Here is a 26,960-nt window from a genome sequence, read left to right on the forward strand (position 1 = left end):
TTTACTATTTCATTCCTTCGATTTGCTAAATCGTGCTCATGATTTGCTGTTTCGTTCCTTCGATTTGCTAAATCGTGCTCAAGATTTATTATTTCGTTCCTTCGATTTGCTAAATCGTGCTCAAGATTTACTATTTCGTTCCTTCGATTTGCTAAATCGTGCTCAAGATTTACTATTTCGTTCCTTCGATTTGCTAAATTGTGCTCATGATTTACTATTTCGTTCCTTCGATTTGCTAAATCGTGCTCAAGATTTACTATTTCGTTCCTTCGATTTGCTAAATCGTGCTCGTGATTTACTATTTCGTTCCTTCGATTTGCTAAATCGTGCTCAAGATTTACTATTTCGTTCCTTCGATTTGCTAAATCGTGCTCATGATTTACTATTTCATTCCTTCGATTTGCTAAATCGTGCTCATGATTTACTATTTCGTTCCTTCGATTTGCTAAATCGTGCTCATGATTTGCTGTTTCGTTCCTTCGATTTGCTAAATCGTCCTCATGATTTATTATTTCGTTCCTTCGATTTGCTAAATCGTGCTCGTGATTTACTATTTCGTTCCTTCGATTTGCTAAATCGTGCTCAAGATTTACTATTTCGTTCCTTCGATTTGCTAAATCGTCCTTGTGATTTACTATTTCGTTCCTTCGATTTGCTAAATCGTGCTCATGATTTACTATTTCATTCCTTCGATTTGCTAAATCGTGCTCATGATTTACTATTTCGTTCCTTCGATTTGCTAAATCGTCCTCGTGATTTACTATTTCGTTCCTTCGATTTGCTAAATCGTGCTCATGATTTACTATTTCATTCCTTCGATTTGCTAAATCGTGCTCATGATTTACTATTTCGTTCCTTCGATTTGCTAAATCGTGCTCATGATTTGCTGTTTCGTTCCTTCGATTTGCTAAATCGTGCTCATGATTTGCTATTTCGTTCCTTCGATTTGCTAAATCGTGCTCATGATTTACTATTTCGTTCCTTCGATTTGCTAAATCGTCCTCGTGATTTACTATTTCGTTCCTTCGATTTGCTAAATCGTGCTCATGATTTGCTGTTTCGTTCCTTCGATTTGCTAAATCGTGCTCAAGATTTAGTATTTCGTTCCTTCGATTTGCTAAATCGTGCTCAAGATTTACTATTTCGTTCCTTCGATTTGCTAAATCGTGCTCAAGATTTACTATTTCGTTCCTTCGATTTGCTAAATCGTGCTCATGATTTACTATTTCGTTCCTTCGATTTGCTAAATCGTGCTCAAGATTTACTATTTCGTTCCTTCGATTTGCTAAATCGTGCTCGTGATTTACTATTTCGTTCCTTCGATTTGCTAAATCGTGCTCAAGATTTACTATTTCGTTCCTTCGATTTGCTAAATCGTGCTCATGATTTACTATTTCATTCCTTCGATTTGCTAAATCGTGCTCATGATTTACTATTTCGTTCCTTCGATTTGCTAAATCGTGCTCATGATTTGCTGTTTCGTTCCTTCGATTTGCTAAATCGTCCTCATGATTTATTATTTCGTTCCTTCGATTTGCTAAATCGTGCTCGTGATTTACTATTTCGTTCCTTCGATTTGCTAAATCGTGCTCAAGATTTACTATTTCGTTCCTTCGATTTGCTAAATCGTCCTCGTGATTTACTATTTCGTTCCTTCGATTTGCTAAATCGTGCTCATGATTTACTATTTCATTCCTTCGATTTGCTAAATCGTGCTCATGATTTACTATTTCGTTCCTTCGATTTGCTAAATCGTCCTCGTGATTTACTATTTCGTTCCTTCGATTTGCTAAATCGTGCTCATGATTTACTATTTCATTCCTTCGATTTGCTAAATCGTGCTCATGATTTACTATTTCGTTCCTTCGATTTGCTAAATCGTGCCCATGATTTGCTGTTTCGTTCCTTCGATTTGCTAAATCGTGCTCATGATTTGCTATTTCGTTCCTTCGATTTGCTAAATCGTCTGCATGATTTGCTATTTCGTTCCTTCGATTTGCTAAATCGTGCTCATGATTTACTATTTCGTTCCTTTGATTTGCTAAATCGTGCTCATGATTTACTATTTCGTTCCTTTGATTTGCTAAATCGTGCTCATGATTTACTATTTCGTTCCTTCGATTTGCTAAATCGTGCTCATGATTTACTATTTCGTTCCTTCGATTTGCTAAATCATGCTCATGATTTACTATTTCGTTCCCTCGATTTGCTAAATCATGCTCATGATTTACTATTTCGTTCCTTCGATTTGCTAAATCGTGCTCATGATTTACTATTTCGTTCCTTCGATTTGCTAAATCATGCTCATGATTTACTATTTCGTTCCTTCGATTTGCTAAATCATGCTCATGATTTACTATTTCGTTCCTTCGATTTGCTAAATCATGCGCACAATTTACTATTTTGTTTCGTTGCTTTGCTAAATCTTGTGCATGATTTACTATTTCACATCATTTAGTCTACAGTTTTTTTCCTGCATTTCATGTGCAGGGCTCTGTATGTGTATATATACATATGTATATATATATTTTTTTTTTTTTTCAAAGTTATTTTTTATCCATGCCAAAATATGGAACTTGGCATTCAAACCACTTCTATGCAGCATTCATCAAGTCATACAAAAGGTGAGAATTTGCAGGAGGAAATTCACTACAGGCACGTTTCCTGATGAGACCGCAATGATTTCAAAGATAGTTCAGGCATTTCTTAAAGCCTCTACGTTTACAGACAATATTAGGCTTAGACTTGGCTAAAACAAGTCTGTGTAGAACACAGACGTATGAAAGTAAACGCAGACATCTGAAAGTGCTGCTGAAATGACGTTTGTTCAGTGGTGCGTGTGCTGTAAAAAGCCCTTAGTTTGAACCCAGCGCTGTGTCAATCTCCCAAACTACTCATGTTAACACACTAACCCCAAGAACATACCCTTTTTTAATTCATCAGAGATGTTAAGGTATTAAATATGCATGGATTTATGGTGCCAGCATCCAGTGGCCGTATTTGAAACGACTTCATATGTTTTTAACCTACACTCTTAGAAGAAAAAGTTCTGTCAGACACTTTATATATAGAACCTTTTAAGAGTTCTATATAGAATATTGAACCTTTTTTTCTAATAAGATAGATGGCTTCATTTATTGTATTACTTTGAACTGCATCTTTTTCTCCTCAAAGGAGTTTTCTTGATCATGAAATGTAAAACAGAAAGGGTTAAACAGTTTGCTGTACACCATATAATAAGACATTCAAATGACAGCTATTCATTTAATTTAATTGAAATGGCTAAATTCACTGTATCATCCATATGTTTTGTCGTTTATTTGTTATTGCACATTATGAGAACTTTCATTTGAATGAAATAAGAAATAATTAAACATCTATTTATCTACTTATTTAGATAACTGTGTACATCATATCAGGGCACTGAATCAGCTGTCTGTTAGAGATCCTCATTGTACTGCTATTTGTGCAATTTTTTCAATTCCTTTTGAATTATGTCAGACTCATCGATATGTCCTCATTTATCAACATCAGAAGTTTTATTACGTTCTTCACTGCATTGTCACCGTTTGAGTGGAATGGTGGATGTGTTCGATTGAAAACAAAACACTTATCCTCTGGAGGAAATTGGCTGAGTGATAACTAAAGGCTTTCAGTGTTATCATATTCTTCACTATTTTGGGATGAAACAATAAAGGGTCTAACAGATAATTAAAAAATCATTTTCAGTTAATTTTCTCAATCTGATTAATTCATACAACACCACAGGGAAAAAAAAAACTGATGTCTTTTCATGGTGTAAACTATTAATGAAAGCCAAAGATTGTAACTTTGACATACTTTTGTTCAATGAACATCTGATCATTTGAATATTTCTTGCAGACATTTCATAAATACTTCTCAGTCTCAGTTTAGTTTTTCAGTTCAATATAGTTTGTTCTATATTCCAAGTCTTTCAAAGTCATTCAGTAACTTGATGTGAGGAACAGATGGGTATTTAAGTTGTACAATTATAGTTCAGGGAAATGTCTTTGGTTATGACTGTAACCATGGTTCCCTGAGAAGGGAACGTCTCGCTGCATCTGATGACAGTGCTATGGGGAACCCTGCAGCATGACTGTGTCTGAAGCACATGTGCAACTATTCCAATCCTGATTGGTGCTGGATAACCCCGTATGATGGCGTATAGCAGAAGCTATAAAGTATACCCGGAAACAAAGCAGCATTAGCTTCTGATTGGCTGAAGCAAGCTACTCACAGGCATGCAGGATGTATGGCAAGGTGACGCAGCATTCTCAGGGAACCATGATTACAGTCATAACCCGAGACGTTCCCTTTTGAGGGATCTCCACGCCGCTTGATGATGATGCTATGGGGAACAGAATACCCATTGTACCATACTGACAAATGCCTGTCCTAGTGTGAAACTTTCTGGGCACAACTTAGGAAGAGATTACTTGAGACTGGTATATAGTCCAGGTCCAGGCTGTAAAACCTGATAAATGTGTGCAGAGAAGACCAGCCCACAGCATCACACACTTCTTGGAGGAAAACTCCTGATAATAAAACTTTCAAAGCTGCCATACTCCTGGTAGACTGGGCTCTCACAACCAGAGGCAGAGGAAGGTCACGTGCCTCATAAGCTGTAGAGATAGCCTCAACTATACATTTACTAATGTTCTGCTTGGAAGCTGGGGAACCCCACCTGGATGAACCGAAGCATAACAGCAGCTGGTCAGATTTACATCAATGAGCAGTCCAGTGGATGTAAGTTTCATGTGCTCTAACTGGACAAAGCAAGTTAGGCTTCTCTTGGTCTGCCAACATGAAAGTAAGACGATGAAAGGTCAGCGAGATGGTTGAATGTGCAATGGAACTTTAGGCATGTAGCCTGGTCTAGGGTGCAAAATTGCTTTGACCCTACCTGGAGTCCAAAGTCTCGACACGTGCCAGGGACAACCCCTCTAGAACCATGCCCAGATCCCAGGCTGGAACTCTCGCATGAACAGCAGGCCTCAACCTTCTTCAAGTGCCATGAAGGAAACAAGTTACTTAATGGTGTCTCCCCAAAGAGCCACCGTCTAATGGTGCGTGGTAAGCAGCTATGGCTGCCAAATAGACCTTAAACATGGAGGGGGCTAGACCGGGAGAAAAACAATCCTGAAGGAACTTCAGCATTGAAGTCCAACTGGTGTTCTCTGCACCATAAAGTGAAGACTCTCCACTTTAAGGTGTAAAGTTTCCTCATGGAGGGACCTCTAGAGTTTAGAATGGTCTCAACAACTTCCATTGAAATACCAGCGTTTAAGAGTTGATCCCCCTCAGGGGCCAAACCCAGAGTTTCCACATCTCCAGCTCGGAGTGATAAATTGTGCCATCTTGTGACAGAAGGTCCTTCCTGATGGAAATCTCCCAAGGAGAGCTGTCTGTGAACCACATTCGGGCCGGCCAGGGGTGCGTTTCCCAAAAGCATCGTTAGCCAACTAACATTGCAAGTTCCGTCATTACTAACATAGCTCAAATGAACATTCACAAACTTGTTTAGTTGGAACAACAGCTATCGACCTGTGGTTAGAAGCATAGTTTCTTGTTTTTAGGACATGTAGACTTAATAAATCATTATCTTCAGCAAAAGCAGCAAACTGAGATTAAGTACAATGCATATATTTTATTTTGAATATATACAAATGTCACTTACATATTTTAGTCAAGTCAAGTCAAGTCACCTTTATTTATATAGCACTTTTTACAATGCAGATTGTGTTGAAGCAGCTTTACATTGATAACTGGTATATAATTGTGGCTGCACAGCAGCTCTTAAAGAATAGTGTCAATGCAGGCAGATCAAAGCACTGTTGAATAAATGTCAAGTCAAATGTCAAGTGTCCCCAACTAAGCAAGCCAAAAGCAACAGTGAAAGATCCCAACCTACAACAGGTGACATCAGGTGGCAAACAAGTGGCAAATAGGTGTTAAAAAGGAGAAAAAAAACCTTGGGAGAAACCAGGCTTAGTCGGGGGGCCAGTTCTCCTCTGGTGAACAATGCTTTGTTACGATTCAGGTTGCTATCATAAGTCCGATAGGATCGCAACAGTCAAAGTATTTATTCCAGTTCCATCCAGTTGAGGATCGTATTCATCACGGGGGTATAATAGTTTGTCAAAAGATTTGAAGCACCGTTTTTGAAGAGTGTGCATGTGCATACGTGCTCTAGTTGGTAAGAACGAGCCTATGATTGAATCTGGAACTAAAGCAAAATAACTGAGAAAAATTAAAATTAGTCCTTAGATGCAATTTCTGTAATTTATAGCAAAAATCTAGCATTAATTCAATCTCAAACGGATTCATTTAAAGAAGTTTTTACTCCACCACCTGCATGACATCATTCACCAACGTGGCTGAAAGACAGGTTTGTGACAATACGGTTTCGGGAAACAGTTGTAACTAGCTAGTTGATTTGCTCAACGATGCATCATACTGTGGTAGTGAAGTAATGAGTTATGTCGTTGTACGGGAAATGCATCCCAGAACGGGTTACTGAGAGTAGAGCTGACTGTGCATGCTCCGCTCCCAGGCAGCTCACTCACAGATTGTGTGTGTCCCCTCCCATAATGTAGAGAGGGCAGGGAGGCACACACAGACCGAACTGCTTATTCACCATAATATATATATTATTGGACATACTGTATACACAGAGAGCTTGCTGAAGAAATAGAAGCTAACTCTGCTTTGTTCCAGGTATCCTTTACAGCTTTCGCGGTACGCCGTCACGGGACAACATAGTGCCAATCAGGATTGGAATAGTTGCTCATGTTGCACGCATGCATTTTTAAACATTGTGTCACGTTCTGTTTACAACAGTCCACTCAGTAATACTCTCTCCAAGATGTTTAAATGTTCACTATGAGTAATCGTCTGTCTGTTGAGTAGAATATATTTGAAAGTGAAGTAAAATGGCTTAGTAAACTGTTGGACTGATGCAATACACTGTGTCACATGCACAATAGCTCTTCTCTAACTCTTATTAATTGTTCAGTGAAGCGAGGGTCGCCCACGACTTTAAGTAATGTGAAACAGACGTAGCAACAGATCTTTTCTTTATTGTGATGTACATCAGAGTATAATGGTTTATTGAAGAAAAAAAACCCTGTGTGCAGTATGTTTTGATCAGTACAATGTAATGTTACTTACATACTTGCTTTGACATTGTGTTTATGTGCATGATTTTAATGACATTACACATTACTGACTCCCATATCATCAACCTTGTCAGACTACTTGTTCTGTTCAGAGTTGTTTTCTCCAGGGCAGTGGATCCCAAACCTGTCCTGGAGGACCCCCAGCACTGCACATTTTGGATGTCTCTTTCATCTAACACACCTGATTCATCTCATCAGCTCATTAGTAGAGACCGCAAGACCTGAAGTAGGTGTGTCAGATATGGCAACATACAAAATGTGCAGTGCTGGGGGTCCTTCAGGACAGGTTTGGGAGCCACTGCACCAGGGTGTTTGTTGTATTCTTACTCGTAGGATATAAATTCAGAGTAAGAGTATTTGCTGTTTGAAACACAGTCACTTTTTGACATCCTTAATGGGAGAAGGACATGCTCCACTGAGACTCAGTAATGTTTAGGGTTATCACATGTTGAATAATTTTTCAAATTTGTAAATTAAACTGATCAACTGATGTCATGTTTGTTTTTTTTCTGGAATGTGTCAATCAGACATGCACTTGTAAAGTGGACTATACTGTCTATCTTAAATTTGGTTTACAAAACAAAGGTTTATATTTTCTGTTTTACTCTACGTAACATTTTTAGCTTCACTACTTACCAATGAAATAGTTCTGCCACACAGTTATGGATTGCATATTAATTTTCCACCCTTTTCTTTTGCAGCAATATGGAGGAGTTGAAAATAAAGTCAAGCTAAGTAAGTCCAAACTTGCATGTTTTTAAACCTTGTTTACATTGAGTTTGTGCATTAACTTACAGAAGAAACGGTTCTATATAGAACCTTAAAGGGTTCTGTCAGACGCTTCATATATACAGTACTGAACCTTTTAGGGGTTCCCATTATGGGATTTATGGATTTAGTTTTAATTCATTAATTATATTTACATTTAATTTTTAATTTTAATTGCATTTTTAGGAATTGAACAGCTCATAAACATACCTTATACAAGAATAAATAAATAAATAACATGTTAAACATGAAAGTATGCAGTCATTTAAGACATTTCTCCTTATTTAGAACCTTTTTGGCATAAAATTGAGCCAAGAACCCCAGGGATCTATATAGAACCACACTGAACCTTTTTTTCCAAGAGTCTGGGGTGTTTTATTTGAATTCACCTTCGGCTTTGTTGATTTATGGCATTGTCTGTCATTTTCGAGTGTTGGAGTTTGGGAAAACCAAAGCAAACTTTGGTCTTTAGGGATCTAAAGGATCTAATTATTTGGAGATACACTATATGGGAGTTGTAAAACCGGACAGTGAAATTACCTAAATTAGTTAATTTCACTCAAATATTACTGAAAGTTCATTGTACTTATTAGACAAAAGTTAAGTGAGGTGAATAACTGAATATATTAAATTGAACTTTAACTGTATGAGTGCAGCAGAGTTCTAGTTCCCAGCATGCTTTGCGTCAGACTGCATAAGGAGAATACATGTTGAGATGAAGTGTTATTTTGTGTTTTTTTTTTTGCAAAAATTTGGACAGATGTGTTAATCTATTTTGTTGAGATTTATAGGGGTTTCTGGTTGGGGTTTCCTCTGTGGTGAAGAGAAGAGCTTGTGGTTAGGACGGGCTGAGAAACTTTAAAATTAAAATTATACCTTAAAATTATATATACTGCATGTTGGTTAACAGTGCATATGCAAGTGTATAGTGAGAGTCTCTTTGTTACATTTGCACATACAAGTGTTTTTCTTTTTCTTTTTTTTCTCTCTCTCTCTGTGTGCTGAATAGGCATTAGATTGGCTATTGTGTGCACTTATGTGTCTCTGGTTGTAGTGCTGTATAGCAGTAATGATTTGTTTTCTGTATTGATTGCAGGGCATGCTTTGACATTGCCAAATCAGAAGTAACCTTTGCACATCATTGTGGCCATTTGATTTGAATGAAATGATTGTCTGAGAGCTAGCTATAACTAACATGTTACTACCCTTGTAAAAAACTTAATAGTATTGGTTGTGCACTTGTAGTGTACTTTAAATCTTAAAAGTATATTTAAACAAACAAACTTGCAGATAATATATTAATGACATAAAAGGCCACTTAAGTGTACACTTTCATGACTTTATTTTTTTAACACACTTTTAAAAAGAGAACTTTGTAATGTCAAATAATTGTTTTACTTTAAAAAAACATTTTAAATAATTATGTTTTAAAAATCTTTTGTCATGCTTTAAAGAAGTACACCTAATTTGATGCGGTAACTAACATAACGCACACATTGTAAAAATTTAATTTAAAGTAAGTTACCTCATTGCCTTAAAATTTTGAGTTCATTGAAATTAAAAATTTGAGTTAATACAATGAAGGCGATTGGTTTAATCAACAGAAACTCAAACCACATTAATTATCAATTAAGTTGATTTGACAAAAGAAAAAATAACAAATCATGAAAATAATTGTTTACAGTGCATATAAAGTAACTGATTTAAAGTCATTACAAATATATTTAAATACATACAAGTTTCAATAAAACGTACATTAAAATATATTTTAGTTTATCAGAAATACTTGTCAGTAAATTCATCAGTACACTATAATCTTATTTCAAAGACAATAGAAGTAGTTATGAAATTACATATAAAGATGTACTTAAGTGCTACTTAAAAACAGTTTAAAGTTGCATTTAATATACTTTCAAACTATAATAAATTTTTATTTAACTGTAATTAACATGAAATTAAGTGTCTAAAAACATTACATTCTGTTCATGCTTAAGTATATTCTTATTTTGGTAATAAATACTCAAATTATTAAAAAAATTGCTTCTTTTTCACGAGGGCGATGGGTGGTTTTATGCAAGCATTCATCAAACCCACTAACTTCAACATTAACATGATACATTATACAGTAAATAATGCCAGAATTCTTGTTTATGAGTAAATGATCCCTTTAGTGTCTAGTTTGTAGAAACGCAGCTGCTTTTAATGTTTTAGTGTGTCAATTTGGATTTGAGCAAAGGAAAGTCTTACTTTTATGGATTTACACCTGAAAAAAAGTAAGGCAGATCAAAAGCTTCACAAAAATCACTCGGAGAAAAAGTTTCCCATCCTTTGTGTTTGCAGACAGACAGCCTCTCCAGTGTGTCAGAAATATGCAAATGATGTGCTGATTTCCCCTCAGGGACTAATTATTCACTGGCTTCGGACTAAACTTAACAAAACACGCAATGGCATGTTTGATTTTTCTTTCCGCGGCTGGCATCACAATCCCTTCTCATGTGCGCGCGTCTGCGTATCGCGGTGCGTTATCTCAGTTTCCCTCCCTTCCAGAGAGGCCTCTTTGTTGTCATGTCTGTGCGTCTCGCTTCCAAAGGCTGACATTAATCAGACTGCCCCAGTTTCTGAACGCCACGCTTCTACCCAGCCACCCAGCCACTTAAGTGGATGACCAAACGATAACAGGGCAGGCTGACAGCCTTTTGGCTTCTACACAAATCATAAATAAATAACGTGCCGCAGGCAGCGCGCCGAAAAGGTCACTCAAGAAGAAAGACGGGAGAACGCTTGCGAGAAAGACCCCTTTTGTGGCAGAAACAATGCACAATCAAATCAGCGGCTGAACCGCCAGGATTCATTAGCCTGAAATCACAAGGAGAGGTTTGTTACTGCTGCGAATTACATGATATCACTAGGCAAAGCCCATTAAGGAGCCCTCTGCTTGGTTTCTACGCTAATTGGAAGGGAATTCGATAAGGCGCAGCACCTCGCCCGGCTCGCTTACGCGTCTGGGTCACGGCGGTCCGTAATGGATTGAGGGTTCGTGAAAAAACGGAGGGATGGTCTTGTTAGTCTTGGTCCCCAGCCCTGAACTAATAAAGCAATCACTTCGGTCACATCCACATTACAACATAACACACGGCGAAACGGCTCCGTAACGTGCTGAAGTACTAACTACAACAGCTGCCAGCATGACCATTGACACGCTGCGGTTAAATTCAGTTGCCAGATCACCTTTTAGTGCTTAATCCTGTACTGTTCACACACAGTTTGTATTTAAACACGCATCTGGCATGTGTGTCTCAAAACAGTGAACTAGTCCATTATAAACTGAGATACATCCAAATGCTTTATATTGAAAATAAGACCAGAATATTGCGACCCGCACCTGCCTATTTTATTAACTCCATAAACTAGATCGCTTTTTACGCCAAGCTCAAACAACAAGCCCAAAAAATCTTAATAAGATGGACATGGCAACACTGCAAGGCAGCCTAATGAGCATAAACAAAACTAGTTGTTTGTTACTTTTGTCAAAAATAGCAGACAACAAATGTGTGAGACACCAGAATGTTGCCATGGTTACAACAGTGTCAATCATTGCATTTTCGGGAGTGAGTTGTGTTCTGTACACACACAGAGAGCGGTAATTTAAGGGATTCACTTCCATATTTGAATGCAGTTGTCACTAAAGAAACCATTGCAGTGAATACATGGCCATAATGTCTTGAGTGGAGAGCTACAGTGTCTTCACACTATCTTTGGAGGTTTTAAGGATGTTTTTCATGCATTCCAGTGTTATTTTAGTATCATTGATATACTATTATAGTTTTTGTTAATATTTTGAATTTGATTTTATTTTTGTATTTTCTGATTTCATATATATATATATATATATATATATATATATATATATAATATATGCAGTGCTTCCCACAGGTTTGAAATATATGGTGGTAGCAGGGCGAAAAATCATCCTATTACCCACAGCACAGAAATGGTCTACTACATGTGACAAACAAATAATGTGTGATTTTTAACAGTATTTTTATTTATTGAAATTAATTTTAATTACATAGCATACTATTACATTTAATTACATACTAATATTATGCATTGTAAATTATGCAAAATTACAGCATTTAAATGGTTCTCATTTTCCTGTGTTCTCCTTGCTGTCATATAGTGTCTCTCTCAGTGAATGGGACACAGATTTTACTAGTAAAATGTATATAATGAATAATATATGCGTCAAATAATGTTCTTCCTGTGGGGGAGACTACAATAATTTACTATGAATTAAATGGAAATTAAATTAAATACAATTTAATGTGTAACCAAAATACCAATAATGCCCAAAAGAAAAAGAAAAAAACTTAGCATGTGACTTTTAATTATAAACAAGCCCGAAATAAACCTGGACTCTTATTTTGAAATGTCTGTACTATTGCAGGCTGATCCTTCAGATTCTTACAACCGTCTAAAACATTTTATATAAAGGCCATGAAGTAGACATTGTCATAATTCATCAAATTGAGTTCATTAGCAATCGCTTGGCATAAATCTGCGCTTTTCATTGATTGAGAATCACTTTGAAGCAGACTGAAGCGCTGTTGTGTGAGCTTGTAGAAAGCGCAACAGCGCCCCCTTGTGACTTTGCAAAATGCAGCGCCCGTGGGAATGTTAGCGAGAGTAAACAGTTCTGACGCACACATAACGAGCAGGTACGAAACGACTAGTTAATCGATCACGGATGGTTTCATTATCTTGGGTGCATATAAAAGTATAAGAGGATAAAAATAATAAAAGCAAAAATGTATCTCCAAATATACTTGGGCGGCCGTTAATATACCTGGGCGGCCCGCCCAAGTAAAGTCTATGTGTGGGAAGCACTGATATATATATAATGTATATTACCTATGGAAGCCCTAAGAGGCCATGGATTATTATACTTTCTGGTTTTCTCATTATCACTACTTAATATTTTCACATGATCTCGTCTTGACAACAAAAATTGTTCTCTAAGTTACACAACTGCGTCAACAGGCGGCAGTATAGAAATAAATATAATATCCGGTCATGGACGGCCGAGGCTCATTGATGCACGTGGGGAGCGAAGGCTGGCCCGTGTGGTCCAATCCAACAGATGAGCTCCTGTAGCTCAAATTGCTCAAGAAGTTAATGCTGGTTCTGATAGAAAGGTGTCAGAATACACAGAGCATCACAGTTTGTTGTGTATGGAGCTGCATAGCTGCAGACCAGTCAGGGTGCCCATGCTGACCCCTGTCCACCGCCGAAAGAGCCAACAGTGGACACGTGAGCATCACCTTGGATCCTGCCATCCATGTGGATGTTACTGTGACACGTACCACCTACCTAAGCATTGTTGCAGACCATGTACACCCTTTCATGGAAACGGTATTCCCTGGTGGCTGTGGCCTCTTTCAGCAGGATAATGCTCCTGCCACTGGTTCAGGAATGGTTTGAGGAGCACAACAACGAGTTTGAGGTGTTGACTTGGCCTCCAGATTCCCCAGATCTCAATCCAGTCGAGCATCTGTGGGATGTGCTGAACAAACAAGTCCGATCCATGGAGGATCCACCTCACAACTTACAGGACTTAAAGGATCTGCTGCTAACATCTTGATGTCAGATACCACAGCACACCTTCAGGGGTCTAGAGGAGTCCATGCCTCGACGGGTCAGTTCATATTGGCCCAGACTGTAAGAGAGTGAAGACCTTCTTCATGATCGCTATAATTTGTGCAATATTGTGTGCGTTACTGACAAGTAATTAACTTATAAATGTTAATTGCTTGTATCAATATGATTATTTTGCTTAAAAAAAAAATAGGCTATCTGTTTGCCGTTACGTTCTAACTGCTAGATGCTTGACTCAGTTTCATTACTGCAATAGCGAATATGCAATTTGAAAGGATTTCTTGTAAAATGTCACCAATATATTGCATTTATACCACCGTATGTGGGTATGAGAAGCTTTTCAATGTGGCTAGGCCAAAATCAGGTGGAAATCCACCAAAATGGTGGAAGTTAATTAAAGTTTTAATTTGAGTTAATAATAACACCTCTGCTGCACAGGCTTTAGCTTTATTTCAGAATCGGCTACTGAACCTCTTTGACATTCAGAGCAACACACAGATATTACAGTGCAGTATCAGTCATACGTCACTGTCAGATTACTGGAGAATAACTCTCCAGAGGTGTGTAATTATATTATTCCTAGGTCCAATAAAGTCTTCACGGCTCGCAGTCCATAAAATTCAGAAACCAAAATCAGCAGGCCATCAGAAACAAATCGTAATGTTGAATTATTATGGCTGAAGTTGAGCTTGTGAGTAGGGATGAGAATCTTTTAACCATTCTTGTTCCACTTCAGGATTCGTAGTACCTTTGAGGACACAGACTACGTTGTGAACACACTCTAAAACTAAAACATTCAACAGTTTGAGTACACAGCAAAATCCCCAGAGTTAAATCAACTCTGCTCAGAGGACATATGGTCCCTCTCTACATAAAGTTAAAATAACACTGAAGCAGAGTTCAAATTAATGAGATAATGTGCTATTTGTGGAGTTGTTTAATCAGATCTTGAGAGATTTAATGTCTTTTATCTTCAGTTGATTTCATCTAAGGCTGTGGCTGGAAGTCATTTGTAGTTATTGTGTTTCTCTTCAGTGATTCTGCTTGTTAACAGCAGGTGTTCATCAATAATGCTCAATCATAACTTAATCACTTAATTATCTCATTAACTTTAACTCTGCTCCAGTGTTACTTTAACACTATATAGAGAGGGACCATATGAAATCTGAGCAGAGTTGATTTAACACTCTGAGGTCTGAAGGTATCGCCGGCGATACCACCGTGGTTTTTTTCTTACCAGTGTGAAAGAGACTCAAAATACTCTGTCAATGTTGCACATACAATTAAGAGTTATACACCATTTTAATCTGTGGAATATCTTCTTTCATTTGTGTACACTCAGAGTAAAAACAAAATGTTGTGCTTTTTGTAAAATAAAGAAAACTAACATGATGCGTGATCTCTCCTCTCCCTCTGAACGAAGTCCAATCTAATAGTTCTTAGAAAATGAACTGTAACTTAGTGAATACTAATGACAAAAAAATTACACTTATGTCTAAAAAAAACGTTAAGATGTCAGGCTTTAAAACATGTAAGTCAAATCGAAAACAAACCTTCTGTGTTTATGTAATCTGTATGAAAAGAGAGCCATGTCAGAAGTCCGTGATTCAGCTCATTATCCGCTAATGCGGCCACGTCCACGGAGCCAGCGCTATTCAGACGCAAATTCAGTCAATACATGCATTCATCGTCTCAATCGTGTATTTATTGTCTTGAAAAGTGTTTTGAATAGCCATATTTAGCGATCTCTTGCATCTGTTAGTTCCTTGATTGTCACATGATTTGCCTCTTCTTTTACTGAGGCATTTGTGGACAAAAGGGGCAGAGCGCCCTCTGGCTCAAGTATGAATTAAAAACACAGCATCCAGCGCTCATAATAATGACAATAAATATAGAATAATACATATTACTCCTCTGTATAGAAAATTGATATAAACATATGAGAATCCATCAATATTTCTCCATATGTGCATGCTTTTAAGCATATTAAGAAATTATGGTCAATATAAGATTTTAAGAGTCAAAATGTGAAGCTTGAGTCTTAGATCTTTTTAATGATGTATAGTTTGTCAACTGCACATCAACATTTAGGCTCTATAATATAACAAATATAGTAGCCTATATGAAATGCCCTAGAGGTAGGAATATTCAGACGCTTTGCATCACAGAAATACATTATATTTTAAAGTATATTAAAATAGAAAACCATTATTTGGTTAGAGACTTGAGACTTCTTTTAAAAACATTATAATGGCAATGTGTTCAATCTTTTGACTGGTACTGTAATTTAACATAGGCCTATACACAATTTTCTTCATATCATGTGCAATAATACGTACATGCATGAGATCACAAAAATCATGTTTTTTTTTTGTCCTGAGTGGACTTTAATCCTGTTATCAGCATGATCATAGAGGGTTTTTTCACAGCCTACCTGACTGAAAGGCCTCATTAATATGCAAGTCATTTCAGGTCATTATTATTCAATTCTTTTGTCTTCTCAGGTGAGAATCACCCATTATACATGAGGATTCACGCCTCCACGCATACTGTGTTTCTTGACCAAAAGTGTCTTAGAAAATTTAAATCTCTCTATTGTTTTATATGAAGGAGTAGGCAGCATAATTTTTACATAATTCTGAAGCAAAAACTCTAGTCTACAACCTCCAATACCCAGAAGTCTTATGAACACAGATTTAATATACTTTTTTTGGCCTTATTTCAGTGACTTAAGTTTTTTGTTTTTTCAATAACCACGGATAAACATTATTCCTTCAAAAACACAAACATGTACATACATGTTCCTCACATATTATTGTAGCCTAGTTTGTGCTGAATACAGTGTAATGACACTTGTCATTTATATGTTTATGAACAACTGAAAAAAGCACAAATGTCAGGGCATGTCAAAACTTCTCCAAGCCCCAAATCAACCTCAGACTCCAGAGGGTTAACTCTGGGGATTTTGCTGTGTAACTGTAAAGTACTGGGTAATATAAAGTAACTACATGGGTTAAGCTTAGGTTTAGATGGTAGAATTAGGGTTAGTACCAAGTTATTACCCAGTTATTGTAATTACTGTAATAAGTACATAGTATGTACAGTATATGCAGCACAGGACTGCAAAATAAAGTGCTACCAACATAACTCAAATGATGTTTGCAACTTAAAAGGTTTACACTTTATTTTAACCTTTTGAGGCGCACTGTCCCGACCTCGGGCTCGACGTCACTTTGTTTAAAACATATAGATTACATGTTAACAAATATTAACAAATTATACATCTTTTGTAAGTGCTAAGGGTTTGGTTTCAATCTATGGTGTCTGTTTTATGATAGAGATGCTCCAGCAACTGTAATATTGTAATTTGTGTCGGGAGTGCAAATGACAACAAGCAAAATCAAAACGGGACTTCATACCTTTGTGATGAAATAGTGATCGTGAGATGAATCCAATCCGCCGCACTTGTGTAAAATTTCCATGATAAACATCCATTGAAAAACATCCAATAGCACTTTCTGTCCACAAAAGCATTATATCTGTGAAATATTGATATATTGTCCATTGTTTATGTCAGATTTCGCCTGAACGATCTGCTCTCCATCATCATTCTTCAATAAATTATGATCTGACGTAGTTACATTGTACTTACTCAAATAAGTACTGAGTGATATTAATTAACTATAGAGTTACGGTTAGGGTGAGGGTTTGATTTAGGGTCAGTTACTTGTAATTATACATAATTTACTGTTATTGCTATAGTAAGTGCATGTAGTAACATGTAAATATCTCACCTAAAAATACCTTTAAAAGGATTAATTAAATAAATAAATTAGAATTTCTATCTTGCCACCATGCATCCTATGAATCCCATGAATTTCTTGTTTTTTTAGTCTATATATATTTTATATGCATGAACAATATTGTTGGTTGATTGTATTTTCAACACCTTTTATTACAAGAGGACTAGCACAATGAATAACTCTTGAGTAATTAGACTCATTTAAGTCTCACAGTATAACACAGTAACAGTTCTTGCTTTATTTGGAATCAGTATTGATTGAGAATAATAACCTGCAGCTCTCATCCGAAGATCTTAAGTCGTAAATTACCTCTCAGAAATAATGAGCAGTTTTTGTAAATGACCATTTAGCAGGCAAAACCCATGGTAAATGCTGCATGTACATCAGTCTCTTGTTAACACTGCGAGAAGAAAATACCATATTCAGAAGTCATTTTACCTTTTTAACAAATTCTAAATGACGGCAATCTGGTATTTTTACCAGATTATTATTTGAGCTGTTGATTGGAGACAGTGACCTGAATCTTGTCTTGCTGTGAGTTGAGACACTTCTCCTAGTTTTACCCTCCCGGTCAGAGGAATAATAAGAAGAGAAACAGATTAAATCAGTTCTTGGCCCCTTAATACAGAATGTACAGTCGATTTTCTTAACTGATGCCTGTATTATAAGCTGAACATCTTAATCTCATTTGGTCTATTTCGAGGAGCGATCGGACCATAAGTCATGGCTGTGACTCTCATCTGTTGAAGTCCTTTGCAGCACTATGTCATCCTGCAGAGGACACGCTGTATCTGCATATCTCTGGGGCAGTGGAAATATTAATCAGAGACTGTCACGACGGGTTACATGACTCAGTAAACAGAGGGAGTGTAATGCCTGCGCACGTCTGACATCTTATCGATACCAAGCGCAGCAACACCAAGCCATTGCTATCTTTTAGAGATAATAACTTCATTAAAATTTTGTCTTTTATTTACTTATTTATTCATTCATTCATTTATGCATGATACGTCTGTGTTTTTGGTTACTATTGTGGTGAAGAGTTGAGGTGCTAAGCTCACGAGAGACGAGCCGATGGCTGTTCACGATTATTGCACTCTTTGTGTAGGGAGTGGCAGCCCCAAAATTACAATAACAACCTACATTTTGTCATATAAATGCATTGAAAAAATACGGAATTGTTGGATTATTGCAACAAACACCAGTATTATAACCAGCATACTCGTGACAAATAGCAACACAGCATGTTGGACCTTTTATTGAAAGTAGCCACTTTTACCTGTTGAGACATGCCTTCACAAGCATGTAAACTTCAGTTTTACGTTTTAAGTAGACTGAACACAATACAATTAATACGTGATAAAAAGCATTTGTTTTTAGCTCATTTTACAACCTGGTCTCATGGAAAGATGGAGAAACGTACCTGTGGGAATGTTTTTGTGAGTCGCCAAAATACGTACATATCACTGCAGAATATATTTTGGACTTTGCATCGCTTAACCAGCTCTATATGTTTCGCTTTCCTGACATTACAAGCTTGCAAGGTAGCTCAGCTGAAACGTAGTTGTACTTAAAGCCTAGGGTATGAATCCCGTGAAAGGCGAGTCACGGTAAAAGAGCGTGAAGACAGATCTAAACAAGCTAAAACGGCACAATTACAGATGCTTTTTATGTCACATTTGCTTTTGTTAACACTATCGGGTAGGTTTAGGTGTAGTGTTGGTGGTACGTTATTTTAAAACGTGAAGGAGTGCAAATTTCAAATCAGAACTGTGGTGATTCATATAAAAACCAACGTCATAAAAACGTACCATATTCATGTTTGTATGTTCAGGCAAAAAAATGAACGTATGAATGTATTTTACGACTCGCGAAAACTTTCCCACAGGTACATTTTTCTAATGAGACTGGGTTGCAATTTAACTTAAATAAACTGAACAAGCAGCAACAACTTTTTATTCAGTGTATTTTCCAGTCTTCCATTAACTTTCATGAAAAATAAGAATCGATATCTACCTCATTTTTAACATAAGAGTGGTTGTGGTCATTTGTAACGTGAATGTGCGAAGCTCTTTTGACAAAATGACAAAAATCACTTTGAAATATTATCGCTCAATGTTCCAGTTAATGAACATTTTTGAATAAGGCAAGATGTTACAAAATACATCTTTAACACGTTCGTAATATTGCTGCAGAAATAATTGGGGGTTATTCATGGACTTTGGTAGTAATTTGTTGATGCTTTTACACTTTTAAATGTCTTTGTAACGTTTGATGGATGAAAGAAAAGCCAAATAGTTGGGTTTAGGTTAGGTCAGGGCGGTGTTAATCTCATAAGCAAAATTACTGGTGAACTTGGTAGATATAACATATTGTCATTTCATCAACAATAACAGGCTTGTGTTCATAGTTTTAAGTGTGTCTCGATCACCAGCTGGAGTGCCCTTGATAGCCACCAGAGGGCACTCCACCCCAGACTGTTGTCAACTCCATCGAGGACTACATTACCCATAATCCTTTGCTCAGACTCATCAGCACTCATTGTTTTCAGCTGTGTCTCATTAGCCTGTTTAGCTCACCCTATATAAGCCTGGTTCATTCTGTTATTCTCTGCGAAGTCTTGTATGTGTCATCACTGCGTTTCTGAGCATGCCGTTGTTTATCTGTTTTCGAACCTTTGCCTGTTCTCTGGATTTGTCCTGTTTTCCTGTCTGTCCGAGTTCCTGTCCTGGTATCTGTTTGGACTGTTTGCCCGTGTTTGTGACCTTTTGCCTGTTTTGTGGATTACCCTTCTAATAAATACTACATTTGAATCCTCAACCGCTGTGTCTCGGAGCAGTAAATGACAAAGTCTTTGCTTCCTAAATATCTCTTGAATTTTGATGGTTCCATGTTTGCCCTCGCTGAACTTTAATACAGTCTGAGTCTTCTTTTACTGTAACTTTTTTACATCCTGATGTTATATCTGCATATGTAGAAGTGCAAATGAAATTTGAGAGCTACAGTGGAGGAGAACATTACAAATGAATAATGACTGATGGTTGGTGAGGCTGCGAACGGCTGATCTGAAGCAATATTCAGCTACTCAAACACACTTCCCATTCATTTATCCACCCTGAGAAATGACAAGTCAAGATGACAGCATGTCAGAGATGCACTACATAGAAAGTGAAAAAATAGAATAAAGTTATCATCTCGTTACTTATATGATGATATGGCTTGAGCCTCGTTATATCTTCCTGAAGACATGCAGCGTATATCTGTGTTAATACAGGGTTTCATGGCTGTCTTCTAACACCTCACAGATATGCAAATCGAGCAGCTGAGCAGACTGCCCAGATGCACACGCGACAGAACTGCCCGCCTTTCATTGTGTCACTTTGTTCATTTCTGTATTTGACAGGCAATTACCAGCGTCTTCATTTGCTGCTTTAGGACTGCACTATTATGCATATTCAGTTCCAGCATTTATTAGGCAGAATAAGTTGGCCATTGTGTTCATGGAAGGGCATCAATCGACAAGACCCTGACTGTGACCTATGAGTATTTTGTAGTTGTTACACACTTCTTATTGTGGTGTATAATGGGATTGAATCAGTGTACTAGGTAATGTGTTTTCGTACACCACTACATGGTAATAGTGCACTATATAACGTGTGATTTCAGACACGGTTTTGGTTTTATTGTTGCTGCTTCAATGTAAACAGCTTGACTGCCTTGGCAACAATTAAAGTCAGCTTGAAAGGGAAGTTGTGCAAGTCTTGTGTACCATATTGTGATGTATATCTGAGTGAATCGCTTTCGGAAGAAAAACAAATGTAGGACGGGGCTTGATTTTGTTTGTGTGGAATTGATTGGAAGGTTGTGGTTTGTGATTGGTGGATCTCATGTGAGTGACAGATTGCCCCGTCCTCACACCAGTAAACACATCATCAGAGAAGAGTTCAGATGCAAAAGCCGCTAAACGCCACCTCCATCAAAAATGAGATAATGATATTGAGCAAATGCTTTCTGCACATAGTATTCGTTCATCAAATACTTTCACTTCAAATCCGTTAAATCAGCCCATTCAGAAATACATGGCAGAAACCGCTAAACGCCACTTCCCTTTGTCAGCAAAAGCCTCTAAGTCCACAGAAGAACCAATCGGAAGACGCAAATCGAATTATATGATTTCAAGATGAATGGCGGTGTGCATATGAACCGGCTTTCACTTAAGTTTTTATCATGTTTTGTCCATCGTTACAGTTGCCCAAACACAACAGTGTTCCTTTTGCTGCTGTAAAACTGACAGAAATGGATGTTGTCCAAAGAGGTGGACTTTGTTTTTGCGAAAAAAAAACAAACAAACATTGAATTGACTAAAGTGACATTGTTGAAAATGAGACATTTCAATAACTGACTAATAACATTTTCATTGCCATTAAAGTAAAATTACTAAACCCAAATATAGGAGCTTGATTAAAAAAAAAAAGCACATTTAAAAGAAAATATTTCAGATGGACTTAGAGATTTTTGCATCAACACTACAAATATTGCAATATTGCAATTGCACCCCCCCCCCCCCAAAAAAAAACAACAACAAAAAAAAACAAGAGTTGTCAATTTTGATTTCATGTTGTTTTTAAAAATGCCTGTCTAGCTCATGTTTATACTGCAACAATTTAAAATGGAGCAGGACTGAGTGTGTGAACAACCCTTACTGGTACATTTGAGTGTGTGTTCAGACAGTGAAACAAAAATAACAACAGAGACGTGAGCACGGTTTTGTTGTGTCGCTAGTATTAAAACAATGAATTATTTATGAGCAAATGTGAATCTGGCTCAGGTGAACTAACTCTCTCTCTCTATATCCGGGCTTGTTTTAGATACTTGTGGTGGTTTCTGGTTTACCTACTAAATGTTCTACAGCTGGAATTGTGTGACAGCACTTTGCATGTGTGCTGTGCTTCAAGACCAATCAATCCTTTATTTCATCCATGTGTTCATCCTGACCGCTGTTTATCAGATGGACAGAACACCATTTAAAGAAATAGTTATATTATTATATTATCCTGTATAATTATACGGGACTCAAAAAGAGAAATATTAAGAATCTTTTCCATTGACAGCAGTTCATAGTTAACATGAAGTTTCACGAAATACCATAAAGATATAAAAGATTGTTTGACTCAACACTATTCCACCAGGTTTCACTTCATTGATGGCAAATGTCATTGGTTCTCTCATGACACGGCACTATGACTTGAGCTCTATCATTCGGCTTCAGATGATTCATAACAACTCACAAGGCCTTTATCTTGAATAAAGTGTACACTACTGTATATAGATTTATTTAAAAGAAATTAATTCTTCTAGTATTATTCATGAAACAAGAAAAACATTTTCGAATGCAGGGGTAAGAAAAATGAATGTACATTATTATTTTTAAGTATGTCTAGAGATTTTTACTGCAATATATGTTATTTTTTACATTTAGTGCACATAATATTTTATTTTAAAAAAATGTCATATTTTTATTTCCACTTTATCTTATTTTGAGAGGCTATTTGGTAGGGGATGACCGTGATTTGATTTATGTGGATATTTGTGAATCAACATTAAACTGTCTAATAAACACCATGTGTTTGAGCTAACTAGAAAACCTTCAACTCTGGTACCTGTAAATGTAAAGGCAAAACTTGGGTAACACTTTATTTCAACCTGGTCTCATGACGAAAACGTACCTGTGGGCACGTTTTCGCGAGTCGCAAAATACGTACCAAGGAGTACATATCGCTGCAGTTTCGCTCTGAAATGTCCACTGAGCGGCGCTAAAAGCGTGTTCTTTTTTTTTTTTTTTTTTGCCGGAGCAGATAATAGGGTGAATGCGGTACATTTTTATGACGTTGCTTTTTAGACGAACTGCCGCGGTTCTCGATTTGACATTTGCGCTCCGTTGCGTTTTAAAATAACTTCCCACCGACACTACGCCTAAACCTACCCGATAGTGTTAACAAAAGCAAACGTGACGTAAGAAGCATCCGTTTTTCAGCTCGTTTAGATCTCTCTTTGAGCTCTTTTTTTTTTTGCCGTCAATCGCCTTTCACAGGATTCGTACCCAGGCAGGGGGAGTCGACTCCTCGCCGTAAGTCCAACTCCGTATCGGCTGAGCTACCGAGCAAGCTTGGTTACGGTCAAAAAAAGCGAAACGCATAGAGCCGGAAAGTCCAAAGTACGTTCGTTTACAAATCGGGCACTCTGGTCAGATGCGTTTTGAAGTCGTAACATGATATTGCACGAGGAGACGCCAAAACGAGTCTTTACGAATCGATAATCCGACCCCGGCTGTCATCGAAACCGTGTGTGAAAACGAGCAAAAGCGCTTATCGACGTTTTACCGGCCTCTAGCGTTCGTTTCTGTCGGAAACTGCAGCGAGACGTACTTGTCGGTACGTAATTTTGTGTCTCGCGAAAACGTGCCCACGGGTGCGTCTCTCCTATGAGACCAGGTTGCTTTATTTCAATGGTCTACTTTAGACCTTCTACTAACTGTAAGTAACTTTGCAACTACATGTCAACCTGTTCTACTAGCCCGAACCCTAACCTAACAGTCTACTGATACACTAAATGAGAAGTTAGTTAACATGTAGTTGCAAAGTTATTTATAGTTAGTAGAATGTCTAAAGTGGACTATAACCAAAAGTATAACATCCAAAACTTTATCCCAACGTACACTATATTGCCAAAAGATTTGGGACCCCTGCCTTTACGTGCACATGAACTTTAATGACATCCCATTCTTAATCCGTAGGGTTTAATATGGAGTTGGCCCACCCTTTGCAGCTATAACAGCTTCAACTCTTCTGGGAAGGCTTTCCACAAGGTTTAGGAATGTGTTTATGGGAATTTTTGATGATTCTTCTAGAAGCACGTTTCTGAGGTCAGGCAGTGATGTTGGCGAGAAGGTCTGGCTCGCAGTCTCTGCTCTAATTCATCCCAAAGGTGTTCTATCAGGTTGAGGTCAGTACTCTGTGAAGGCCAGTCAAGTTCCTCCACACCAAACTCTCTCATCCATGTCTTTATGGACCTTGTTTTGTGCACTGGTGCACAGTCATGTTGGAACAGGAAGGGACCATCCCCAAAGTTTTCCCACAAAGTTGGGAGCATGAAATTGTCCAAAATGTCTTGGTATGCTGAAGCATTAAGAGTTCCTTTCACTGGAGCTAAGGGTTCAAGCCCAACCCCTGAAAAACAACCCCACACCATAATCCCCCCTACACCAAACTTTACACTTGACACAGTGCAGTCAGGCAAGTACCGTTCTCCTGGCAACTGCCAAACCCAGACTCATCCATCGGATTGCCATTGATTCATCATTTCAGAGAACACGTCTCCACTGCTCTAAAGTCCAGTGATGGCGTGCTTTACTAGCCTGACTACGTCAGACTTCCTACTTCCGCTCAATTTCATTTCGCTTCTGTACTCAGTCTGATACAGCGTCAGAGCTTTGTGTTTGCCACCGGTCTGGAAACAGCCGGGCCAATCAACGAACAGAGGGCGGGCTGAGAGCCGTGACGTAGATGCTAAGCGCCGAGTTTTACATTGTAGGTTAGAGAAATCGAAAACCGAAACGACCGCGGAAATGGGAAACGAGACACGGGATGCAAACTTCGGGATACATTAACTTCGCATAATCTGCAAAAGTCGTTTACAGCCATGTTCACTCCGGTATTTCGCTCACATCATCATGTGTTTACAACAGGTTTACAGTGGAAGTTCAATCATAGATTTGAGTTCGATGCATGATGTCTGTGCTTCGATGCGGCTGTACAGGCGGATAACATACGTCATAACTAAACGTATCTGATTGGCTTACGGGTAACCAATGATTTTAAACTTCAGACAAGCGTCCCCTAGCGAGAGAGAAAACACTTCTCTATTATGCCATTCCAGACTCTGTCTACGAAGCAAAGTGAAGTAGCAGAGTCTGGTATTACCAGGCTAATGCTTTACACCACTGCTTCTGACGCTTTGCATTGCACTTGGTGATGTAAGGCTTGGATGCAGCTGCTCGGCCATGGAAACCCATTCCAGGAAGCTCTCTACGCAATGTACTTGAACTAATCTGAAGGCCACATGAAGTTTGGAGGTCTGTAGCTATTGACTCTGCAGAAAGTTGGTGACTTCTGCACACTGTGCACCTCAGCATGCGCTCTGTGATTTTATGTGGCCTACCACTTTGTGGCTGAGTTGCTGTTGTTCCCAATTGCTCCCAAGTTGACCGTGGAATATTTAGCAGTGAGGAAATTTCACGAATGGACTTATTGCACAAGCGGCAACCTATCACGGTACCATGCTTGAATTCACTGAGCTCCTGAGAGTGACCCATTCTTTCACAAATGTTTGTAGAAGCATTCTGCATGCCTAGGTGCTTGATTTTATACACCTGTGGCCATGGAAGTGATTGGAACACCTGAATTCAATGATTTGGAGGGGTGTCCCTATACTTTTGGCAGTATAGTGTATATTATTGTTGTTGAGATAATTTGTTAACAATTAAAGAAATTGGCTGACAGAAGTTGAATGTCCAATTGGAAAAGCCATTGGTTTCATGAAATGGCATCACGATGGAGGTCACCGGTTCCCATCACTGACATAGAATTGCACAGAGCATTTTATTGACATTGGATTGTAATGTCTGTTATAAGTTAGTTATTTTAACATATTTTATGACTCATTTGAAAGGAGTACATCTCTATTTATAATCATGTTCACCTACACCTACTCACCTGTTTAGTGGACATACATGTTTAAAGACTTTGATAAGGTACAGAATCTCAAAGCCCAGAGTTCCTAGTGGAGCCCTGAAAGCGGAGGGAAGGAAATCAGTGTGAAGAAACACTCATCTGGTGTTTGAGCCCCCTGGGAAATACCTTTGTTAAAAATGTACTTCATATTCAAACACAAACGGGGCAATTTGTGCAAATATCATGTGTAATAGTGGGCAGGATCGTATAGACCCCTGAGAGGGGGTCTCACCCTATCTCATCACAGTTAAAGTTTCAGAAGTGGGTCAGCAGAATGAATTAGTTGTGTCATTGGATAAGGACATTGGTGGAGGATGTGAAAGCAGGCATGGCAGTGGGTTCAGACAGACGGTTCAGTCTCTGGTCGATTGAACTCTATGGCAGTCATTTCTCAATCATTTTTCTTCTGCGTTGTGAACACGTTTGTATTCAGGAGTGCTCAGGATCGTTTGCTCCCTCATCACTAGCTAAGAAACTATCACTGTAAAAAAGTTTCTTTGAAGTTGCAAATGCGACCTTGTGCTTATGGCCTAATCACAGCTATAGAGCCATATTGCACGGCTACGAGTGTGATATTGCGTTTATACAACAATTCAATAGCACGTATGTAAATGAATAAGAAACAACAATGGAATGTCTTTAAAACCCTCTTTTGTGCAGAATTACTTCCTTCCGCCACAGATTCAAATCTCAAGTTGACAGTTTAACAGTTTAGCCCAAGCCTCCGTTACTAATTTTTTTAAAAA

At 37.9% G+C, this 26,960-nt stretch overlaps 1 protein-coding gene across 1 annotated transcript in view; it reads left to right on the plus strand.

Annotated features, from left to right (window-relative positions):
• The window catches only part of fstl4 (follistatin-like 4), a 227,200-nt gene that overhangs the window by 14,239 nt on the left and 186,001 nt on the right, over positions 1-26,960 (plus strand). Inside the window, exon 3 of the mRNA XM_048166722.1 lies at positions 7,901-7,934. Within this exon, the coding sequence (XP_048022679.1) occupies positions 7,901-7,934 (34 nt within the window). The remainder of the gene's footprint in view (positions 1-7,900; positions 7,935-26,960) is intronic.

This window comes from Megalobrama amblycephala, linkage group LG18 (genome assembly GCF_018812025.1).
Source record: "Megalobrama amblycephala isolate DHTTF-2021 linkage group LG18, ASM1881202v1, whole genome shotgun sequence".
Taxonomy (NCBI): Eukaryota; Metazoa; Chordata; class Actinopteri; order Cypriniformes; family Xenocyprididae; genus Megalobrama; species Megalobrama amblycephala.